Here is a 10571-nt window from a genome sequence, read left to right as displayed (position 1 = left end):
TGCCCTGAGCACACAGCAAACTGTGTGTGTGTATGTGTGTCTGTCTGTCTCTTTCCATACCGGGGGATTGCACGCTTAAAATACACTCGATACAATGCACCAGCTTGACTCAGCCGCAGACATTAGTGCTAGGAAGATGGCGCACCCGGCGATGTTTCCTAGAAGGGGCAGCAGCAGTAGCAGCGGCAGCAGCTGCGTTACTGCTCCCACTGCACCAGGTACCGGCGTTGGGAGCGCTGCCCTCTCCGCCGAGGATTATCAGCCGCCTTTGCTGGTCCAGCCGCCGCCTCCATCTCCTGCAGCAGCTTCAGCAGCGGGTCCACAGCCGACACCCCCTCATCCACAAAGCTTGAACCTCCTCTCTCAGTCTCAGCTCCAGCCACAGCCCCTTGCACAGACTGGAGCTCAAATGAAAAAGAAAAGTGGCTTTCAAATCACCAGTGTGACCCCTGCTCAAATATCAGCTAGTATGAGCTCTAATAACAGCATAGCCGAGGATACAGAAAGCTACGATGACCTGGATGAGTCTCACACTGAAGACCTGTCATCTTCAGAAATCTTGGATGTATCTTTATCCAGAGCCACTGATATGGGAGAACCTGAGAGGAGTTCTTCTGAAGAGACTCTGAATAACTTCCAAGAGGCAGAGACTCCTGGGGCTGTTTCTCCAAACCAGCCTCACCTTCCTCAGCAGCATGCTCCTCTGCCTCATCACCCTCAGCAGAGTGTTGTGATCAATGGAAGTGTTCATCCCCATCATGTTCATCATCACCATCATCTTCACCACCACCATGGACACCATCATCCATCCCATCCTGGGGTGGGTAGTGCCCCAATTTCTGGAGGACCACCGCCCAGTCCATCGTTTAGAAAACTATCAACAACTGGAAGCTCTGACAATGTTATATCAACTGCACCAGTTTCTGCTGCATCATCCACTGGTTCTCCGGCATCTGCCGTGTCTAATATCCGCACTACAAGTAGTCCTGGCAATTTAGGTATAAGTCCTGCTGCTGGAACTAGTACCTTAAGTAATATTGGTGCTGGTAGTTCTAGTGTGGCAAGCAATGTGCTTGGTACTATAAATTTAAGCAACATCATGAGTACTGGTAATGTAAATGCTTTGTCTGGAACTAGCAGCAATGCTAATGTGAATATCTTGAGTGGTGTTGGCAATGGTACGAGTGCTTCCTCTAGTGTCATTAACAACGTTACTAATCCAACTGCAGGAATGGCAGTGGGATCAAGCCAGCAGCAGCCTGCATCTGGCACGTCAAGGTTTAGGGTTGTAAAATTAGATTCTAGTTCTGAACCTTTCAAAAAAGGTAGATGGACTTGCACTGAATTCTATGATAAAGAAAACACTGTTGCAGTTTCGGAGGGAGTAGCAGTAAACAAAGCAGTAGAGACGATAAAACAAAACCCGCTTGAAGTGACTTCTGAAAGGGAGAGCACCAGTGGGAGTTCTGTTAGCAGCAATGTAAGCACACTGAGTCACTATACAGAAAGTGTGGGAAGTGGAGAAATGGGAGCACCTACTGTGGTACAGCAGCAAGCATTTCAAGGTGTGGGTCCACAGCAGATGGATTTTAGCAGTGCTGCTCTTCCAGCAATTCCAGCATCTAGTATACCACAGAGTGTTTCTCAATCACAGCTTGCACAAGTCCAGCTGCATTCTCAAGAAGTAAACTATCCACAGCAGAAGCCAGGGGTCCAACCTCCTGCACAGGCCAGTCTAACCACTGTTACTGGGGTTCAGCCAGCCCCAGTTAATATACTAGGTGTATCCCCGTCTCTGGGCCACCAGCAGCCTGCCCTTCAGAGTATGGCTCAACAGCAGCTGCCGTATTCGCAGCCGGCACAGCCCGTGCAGACTTTGCCAGTGGTGCAGCAGCAGTTGCAGTATGGGCAGCAGCAGCAGCAACAGCAGCCAGTTCCTACGCAGATGGCCGCGGGTCACGTTAAGGCGGTGAACCAAAACTCTGTCACAGGGGCTATGCCAGACTACATTCAACATCAGCAGATCCTTCAGACTCCAGCCCCTGCCATGCAGCCAAGTTCTACAGCAGTAGGAGCTGGGCAACCGGTTCCTGTTGCCCAGGCACAGGGCATGCAGCCTTCAGTGCAAGCACATCCAGCTGCTGCCCCGGCTCAGCCTGTTGCACATGCTCCAGCAGCAATACCAGGTGTAGGTGCCAGTGGTCAAATGCTAAATGTTGGGCAGCAAGGAAGTGTAGCAGCTGTGGTGCAACCACCATCTGCTGCAAACCAAATTCCACCTCCAGTTATGCCATCAACGGCTGCTCCTCCATCTTCCCAAGTAGTGCAGCCTGTGCAGACAGGAATAATGCAGCAAGGATTACAGGCTAGCACCACAGGCCTTCCTCAACAAATGGTCATTGCTCAGCAAAACACCTTGTTACCTGTACAGCCACAGGCACAAGGAGTGGAATCTGTAGTCCAGGGGATGACTGGCCAGCAGCTGCCTGCGGTAAGCCCTATACCCTCTGCTAGTACTGTTCCTGCACCAAGTCAAGCTGGTTCAGCTGTGCCTCCTGGCATACCTTCTGCTTCTGTAGGTTTGGGACAGCCACAGAATGTAGCACAGGCTTCGGCTGTGCAGAATGGCAGCTTGGCTCAAAGCGTTAGTCAGCCTCCCTTGATATCAACAAGTATAGGTATGCCAGTGGCACAGAGTGTGCCACAGCAGATGCCATTAAGCTCTACCCAGTTCCCTGCACAATCACTAGCTCAGTCCATTGTAAGCCAAATCGAAGACGGCAGGCGCCCTACAGAACCTTCCTTGGCGGGTTTACCTCAAGCTGCCGGCGTCGAGAGCGGTGGTGGAGCATCGGCCGCTTCAGATGGCGGTAGCAGCAACGTGCCGTCCTCGGCCTCCCTCTTCCCGCTGAAGGTGCTGCCCTTGACGACGCCTCTTGTAGATGGTGAGGATGAGAGGTAAGACTGCCTGTAACTTTATTAAAAGATGGGCTCTCTGATAGTTTGATTTGCACTAACTTGCAGGTCTTTTTACAGTCATTCTGTGAATTGAAGCAGTGTGATGTTTCTGTTTAATTAAAATACTATTTCTCAGGTCTCAGCACACGCAGATATTGTATTAAAGAACTTGTTTTCCACTTGAGGGGGTGGGTTGTATTGATTATGCTTTGAAACTACTGTGTGGGTAAATTGTGCTTAACAGTCTGTTCAGTGTGTATATTCCCACTGTGTTGAGGAAGACAAGAATACTGTAGAGTGTGGGTATGCTAGTGATGATTGCAGTTTAGATTATTTATTATATGGAAATAATTAATATTTATTCTTAGGTATATTTTTTTCACAAGCCTAGACTTCATCCTGCCTTAGCTTCTCTTTTTAAAGTATTGACTTCACTAAGGTTGAACCAGTTGCGATTGTGTGGTGTATTCAAAACCTCTTTGACAGCCAAGAGATTCTTTAGGCAAATGAGTATGGTGGGATAAGGGATGTTCAGCAACATTGTTGCGGCTCTTTGAATTGAACCTGGGGTACTTTTGGTCTTGATGGTGTTGCTTCGAAGTGTTAATGCATGGTGAGATCTGCTCAGCCTGCCAAAGGGTGGTGAACCTTTGCATCTGCTGCACCAATTCTGTGCAGTTGGAGTAAGAAAACTGCATATTTTTTTCCATTTTCACCAATTCAAACTACATGTATTCTCTCACCTTCACCTTTTCAAGTAAATGACCACTGCCTAGTCTTAATAGTATGTGCATGTGAACATTCTCATTTCTTTGACAGTATGTGCAGAGAATTTGAGACCTGTGTGTGCAGGCTGAATTGATTGAAACATCAATTTTAAAGTGTGATGGTTTGATATTAATTATGTGTGGAAAGTCCTCAATGTGTTGAGGACCTCTTGTGATACGGGTTTGTGAGTGGCCAGGAAAACTGTTGCTTCTTCCAAAGAACTTCCTGTCTAAGAAGCTACATTAATGGAGAAGTAACTTTTAAGATAAATAACCGTCCTTGGGAATGTGGAGCAGGACAGAAAACACTAGAAAAACTGAGACTAGTGTGAGGAGACAAAAAAGGCATTAAACACAAGGTGGGAAAAATGCTGTAGCAATTGGAGGTGAAGCACTTTTTAAATACCTTCTTGGTGCCATAACTTAAATCAGGAGTAATACCAGTGGCCAGACTTTATTAATTTTATTTTTTTTAAATAAAATGGGTTGCTGGGAGAGGCTGGATTCTTTTCTTAATATTGAAAATCCTAACTCTATCAGCAGTCTCTGATTATGTTGATCATAAGGTGTTGACGGCCGTAGTGGCTTTCATCACATCTTTCTAAGATGCCAGAGAACTGTAATGAGTAGCAGCTTGTCTTCCAGGAGAGCTACAAGACAAGTTCCAACACTGTTGCATTCTGATTATGTTTTTTTAGTCAATAAGTGCATGAAGGTGATAGAAGACAGATTGAGGTGTTAAAGCCAACAGTGTCACCATTATGCTGTTAGCAGCTTTTCAGAAATACTTTTTGGTTTTCTTTCATTTGAATTTTGTAAACTGAGACATTAATCCTTCTATTCACGAGTCCCACTGGCGTTTGGTAGTGTTGTTTGTTTTTGTTGTAGTGTGGTTGTTGTTTTTGGGTTTTGTTTTCTTTTATCAACCAAAAAATCCCCCTAAGCTTTCAGGGGATCCTAGCCAAGTAGAAAAATCATAACCTTAAAGATAGGGTTTTAGAGAATGACATCTAGAATATGTCTGTACCCTGATTTTAAGAGCATGTGTTAACAGTTCAACATGATTGGTAGTTTTTCCAGAATGTTTAAATCCCTCAGGGTAACAATAGCCAGAAATACCTTCTTCCTCTGTTGTTTGGCCAGCCAAAGATCATATCCTTTCTTCTCCCATGCACGTTGCGTCTTTGTTCAATCTGTCATCTCCAGGTAGGCTACACTTTTGTTTCTCTGCAGTTGGAAAACCATTTATATTCTTTACACAAAGCAGGATATGACTCTATTAAATGGAGACCAAAAATAATTGGGGTTTTTTTGCACGGCAGTAGTGGCCAGGTCACTTTTGTGTACAGTCAGACCATTTACAGCAGCACGTCTCCCTGTATATTTGTATGTGACATTAAAAACCTGGTGAGATTGCTTCTGTTTCTGCTTCCAGGGGATCTCAGGGCAGGGTCCTTCTGTTGTCATCCTCACTAGACTTTCAGGCTGGAGCTGAGAGTTTGTTACCCACTGAAGGCAGTGCAAGATACGTTGTTGCTCTGCTTGGCTCCGCGCTTTTCTGGCGATGGGATCTCTCTAGTTCGTTTTTTTGCTGGTTTGTTAGATTATCCCCTCTTTCACAGGAGGTAAAGGGTAGTGTATTGTAAAAGGACATAACCATTTTAGAAGCAGGTGTATTGTAATTATGTGTGTTTGAAATCCCCATTTCTCTTGCTCTTATCTGCGCACACATATATCACTGAAGATTTCTATCAATACGTCCCAAGTGATTCTAAACCTGGCAAAGGAAAAGGCAGGAGAAAAGAAGTGAGTGGTGACATAATTGGGCCAGCGAAGAAGCTGTAAAATTCCATTTAGCGTGCCTTTGAAAAAACATCTGACCCATGTAATACCTTGTATAGATTAACTCCCAGCTTTCCTTAAAGCTGTATATAACTGCCTTTAAAGCTGTGCCAGTATCTTTAACTCTGTTCAGTTTTTAGAACGCCATTTGCAGCTCTTTCTATGCCTGTTATCAGGGCATGGCCTTTTAAATATAGACAGTGTGGAGTGTATCTGCTTTGAGAACCGTAACCTTTTATTTCCCCAGTATGAATTACTTTTATTTCAAGTCATAGTGAAGATTAGATATTAAAAATTAGCTGCTTGGCACAATGCCATATGGAAAATTAATTTGCAAATGTTAATAAATAAAGACAGGATACAAATAATACTCCCTGTATTTTCTGTATTTAAAAAAAAAAATCAAACTGCTGAACAAAAAACCTCAACAAAATCACCAAGCAGGTTCTGTTCTTCTGACTAGTCTTTCTTAAGCATGTTTGGTATGCCATAGATGTTTGTGTGTTGGTAGATTCATGATCTCTTAATTTTTTGGCCTGCAAAAATGCACATCAGTTTTTTGGTTGTTGAATACTTTTTTTCCCGTTCTCAGCTTGAGCCATGATATGGACTTAGTGCATAGTTCTTAATTAGTTTCTTGGATTTGGAGTGGTTACCTTGATTTATTCACTATAATTACCAAGTCTTGCTAATTATAGGCATGGTCTTTTGAGTTTAGTATTTCATCTTTAGAACTGTAGAGCAGGATTGCTTTTATTTTCCTGTGTTTGATATTTAAGCATGGAAGAATACATGTTTATATCACAGTGAATCTTTCTGTGTATTTACACTTAGTGTTGCAAAATCAGTCTTGCATTCTTGTAGACAATGTTTTGCTGTACATGCTTGCAGTAAGATTTTGTATGGACTTACATTATTTTTAAGTTACCTGTGAAGTGAAGACTTCAAAAGTTAATGTGTTTTACAGCATCCTATGAAGGCTGCTATAAGTGAATTTAAAAATAACTTCAGCTGAAGTGTTGTTTGCCATTACTCAAAAGCAGGTTTTGTGAATGAGGGATAAGAGAACTAGTAACTGCCTCCCTGTCCTTGAAAACATTTCCTGCAGAATTGTTTGCGTTCTTTAGGCTGGTGCAAGTTGTGTTCACCTGTTTGTGCATGTCATCCAACGAAGCTGAAGAGAAAAGAGGAAAAGATGATCTTAACACAAAACAAGCATAGGGATTTAAAATATGTTTTATTATCTGACAATATCATTATTTTTAAGAGAAGTTTTTATTAAAAGATCCCTTTAGAAATGTTTTTTGTGTAGGACATGTCTTTTGGCTTGGTACGAAGTTTGTAGAGGGGCTGGAAGATGAAAGCTGAACATGAGAATCAAGACTTGTGAGCAACTTTTAAGAGCTCTCTAGCAGTAGTAACTAGTACTAGATTGTAAAGTGAAGCACAGTCAGGAAGCTGGATTCATGTTCATCATGTATGCAGCCATGTAGTGAAAAGGTTGACAAGTGAGATTTTTACAGATGTAATTCAATACTTTTTGAAGATTTTAGTAAGCAGTAGTGAATGAAGTAAGTGAGGTAGAACTGGAAGCTTCAATTATATTTTTGCTGCAGTAACTATTTTGCATACTTACTTTGATTGTGTAAGTGGTTTTAGAGTTTTTATGGGCTTTTTTGTTTGCTGGAAGTTTTGCTGCTCTGTATTTGGTGAGAAATGAAATTGATACTTTACAACAAAGGATTTCTGGTGGATTAGCATAGATTTATAGTGATTTTTTTTTTTTTGTTGCATCTTAGGGGCACTAGTGCTGTTTTCTGTCTTGCAGATTTTAAACTTGATTCATAGTCTTGCCACCATTTTGAAAACCATGTGATTTGAGTTCTAGGAGATGAGCTGTTAAAAAAATCTGTTCATATGTTCAGTTGAGCTTTCTGTGGAACTTGAAAAAATTATTAACCTCACTAATGTCAAGTGAATGAGTAGAAAGAGAGAACTTCGAGGAAGAAAATGTGTTTGCTGTTGTGTCATGCTGACAAGTCCAGTTTCACTTTGTCTGATGGAGTAAAAGACCTATTGTTGGTGGAATTGACTTTGTTAGTTCTGCTCTGAGTAAAGAACAATGAGGAATTTAGGGTCTGCACCTTGTGTGTCTGCTGACCAGCTGTAGGTGGCAATACCTTTTTTGATGGAGCTTTTCCTGGCCTCTTTTATAGATGCATTTTCTGCATGCCATGATACACTTTGAACTAAGGGTTGCTAAAGTGCTTGGTATTACATTGCCTTTCAAGACAGGAAGAGCCAACAGATACCAGGGGGTTATAAAAGCAGTGATTTAGGACTTAAGGCAGATGCTGAGAAATTATCTCTTCAAGTGATTTCCAGAAACCATTCCTTAGCACTGCAGTTTTGCTTGCTCTTTGGAGCAGTGTTTAAATATGAAACCATCTATGTATGTGTATGTGAAAATGAGCAAACATGATTTCAAAGTATTTAATTAAATAAACAATCATTGTTACTATCTCAAGGTTTGCATTCTTTATGGGCTAATCTGAAAATTATGATTAAACGCACTGACAAATGGATTGGTAGTGAAGTGTTTCAGCCTTTAAAAGTTACTGTGATCTAGATAATGGGGAACAGAGCGAAGATTGTATCAGTCCATAGTAAGCTAGCAAAGTTAGCAGAGTGTGAAGGGAAAATAATTAACAAACAAACACCACCATCCCCTCCAAAAAACCCTAACCCTAGCGACCCCCAATATGTTAGTGTATCTTGCTTAGGCATAAATAAAAAGGCGTATGGTTAGCACACCTATGCTACAAAAAGACCCCCTACAACCTGTTCATTTTACAGGTGGAAATAAAAGTACATAAGCCTTTTCAGATCTGTCTCTTAACAGCTTAGGAAGTACATCAAATTGTAAACAGCAATATTGCTAGTCTGGTCTTTTAAACAGGAAACTGCACATGCCTGAATATCAGTGCAATTCTAGCAAGTGATTCTTGGTATGACCTTTCTGGGAATAATTTGTGATCTGGGCTAGCAGTGTGATGTAGGTGGAACATAAAAATGACTAGAAAAGAATAGTATGTCTTTGTTTTCATTGATTTAATGCACTGGTTCTTTTTCTATTCTTTTGATTAATTTATGAGACCAAAATGTACTATGTGTAATACATGTTATACTTTAGCAAATGACTGAAACCTTCTTAAAGTGGGCCTATACCTTTCATTTATGGATTTACACCACCAAAAGCAGTGCTATTTAAGACAGACTAAGGGTAAGATTATTCAGTAAATTATTTCATGGTAATGATTGCTGTAAATAAGAAACTAGTTTATTCTCAGCATGGTTGTACAGGAAACTATAGCCTAAAGCTAAGATGGAAAGAGTTCCTGAGTGACTGGAGATATGGCATTTTATTTGTTTTAGCCTGTTCTAAAGCACTCAGACTTAGGAATTGTATGATGGAAGTGCAGCATAATTATGGTATCAAATTGGAGCACCTGATCATCCTTCTGGCTTTAATGTCTGGGAACACTTTAACTACTTTTCTACCTTTGGAATTTGCTAACAAAGATAGTAATTGTGCTACAGTCAGTGGTGTAGAAATCCTTATCAGCTTATTTTGTGCAAGCCTCCAAACACCTATTGTGCATTGTCAGTGTTGGAAGCGGGATTTGGTTTGTGGTTGCAGTTATATGCAAAAATCTCTGACTTCGACTGAAGCCGAATTGACTTTCCCGAGAGAGGTATTTAGAGGTTATAAATGTTTGGCAGGCAGGGATTGTAATGGTGCCATACAGGCAAGTGGAAGAGCCTGTGGTAGTTTAGGTGTTCTGTCATTGTTGGTTACCTTATGGACTAAGTCACTTGTTAGTACCTACTAAATGAGGGCTTCTGATTTTGCTGTTGTGCAGAGGTGAAGAATGGTATTCATCATGTTCAAACACATCCTTATGCTTTAATAATGGGAACTTGTTCAATTTTATGAAATTTTTTATACTTGCAAAAGGAAGATCTTTAATGTGTTTTGGTAAAACAGAAAAGTCACAGTAAAGTTTTTCACTGTTTTCTTTGAGCAGTTACTTTGATTATGCTTCCTTTACATTATTTTGGTATTATTGCGTACCAAAAATGACTCCTGAGTTTTTTCTTCTCTTCTCCACTGGGTTTTGCTAGATCCTTGTCCCTCATGTTTAATGGTTTATTATGCTGTTTTGAGGTGTTGTTGAGGCTTCCTATATTGATGACCTTTGACACTCAGGATGTAAAGTTAAGAATCGTAGGCATTCAAGTTTGAAATTCTTGTTCCAATTTCTGTATTTTCTTGCAGTGCAGGGTTAGCGATGGTCCAGAACAGTAAAAGTAACTTAGCTTGTTTCAGCAGAGTATGGCTACCAAAGCAAACTACTCTTTAAAAGTACCTTTCTTACTGGGGCTTGTAGGTATTGTACAGTCTGAAATGGGTACAGAATTTTGAAAATACACTAGAAGAACAGAGTAAGGAGTAAAGTAGTTGGGGATTTTGTTTATCATTATAGCTTGGGAATTTAACACAGTTCTGGAGCTTACTGTAGTCCTCAAAGAGCAACAAATGCATCTACCACTGATGCTATTTTTTTTCCTCAAGGAAATTCTCAGAAAACAGCTTTGTAGTTGTTTTTATTAAATTTAAGGGGTATCTTGTTCATCTGTTTATATATTTCTGAATAATCCATTTTTTTGAGTGTAGCTGAGAAGTACCACTTTATAAATTGCTAAAACAGGCAGCAGAGGATCTTCTCTAAGTTTAGATTTAGAGATGAACTTGCTAATAGGTGAATGCGACCACAGTCTGTTAAAAAAGACAGGCAGCACTTCTAGTAAAGTATAGATTTGATAGCAACTGGAAGTTGATTGTAGAGTGTTTTATAACTTGCTTAAGTTTTTTAAATGGCTTGGCCAGGCATATTGTTTGAGCTTCTGTGTGATTTAAGTATTTTTCTAGCCTTCTTTTTT

General features: G+C 41.0%; 1 protein-coding gene across 3 annotated transcripts in view; it reads left to right on the top strand.

Moving 5' to 3' along the window:
- Positions 1–76: 76 nt before the first annotated feature.
- The window catches only part of TSC22D1 (TSC22 domain family member 1), an 89433-nt gene continuing 78938 nt past the window's right edge, over positions 77–10571 (top strand). For 2 of the 3 annotated variants that reach the window (XR_004081694.1, XR_004081695.1), the window contains exon 1: positions 77–2958. Coding sequence is in view for 1 of the 3 variants with exons in the window: in XM_005420754.3 (XP_005420811.2) it covers positions 95–2958 (2864 nt within the window). In the remaining 2 variants the exon portion in view is untranslated. The remainder of the gene's footprint in view (positions 2959–10571) is intronic. The other variant, XM_005420754.3, reaches the window with a different exon arrangement.

Source organism: Geospiza fortis, unplaced genomic scaffold (assembly GCF_000277835.1).
Source record: "Geospiza fortis unplaced genomic scaffold, GeoFor_1.0 scaffold194, whole genome shotgun sequence".
Taxonomy (NCBI): domain Eukaryota; kingdom Metazoa; phylum Chordata; class Aves; order Passeriformes; family Thraupidae; genus Geospiza; species Geospiza fortis.
The sequence above is the reverse complement of the archived record's forward strand: the minus strand, read 5'-3'. Positions and strand labels throughout refer to the sequence as shown.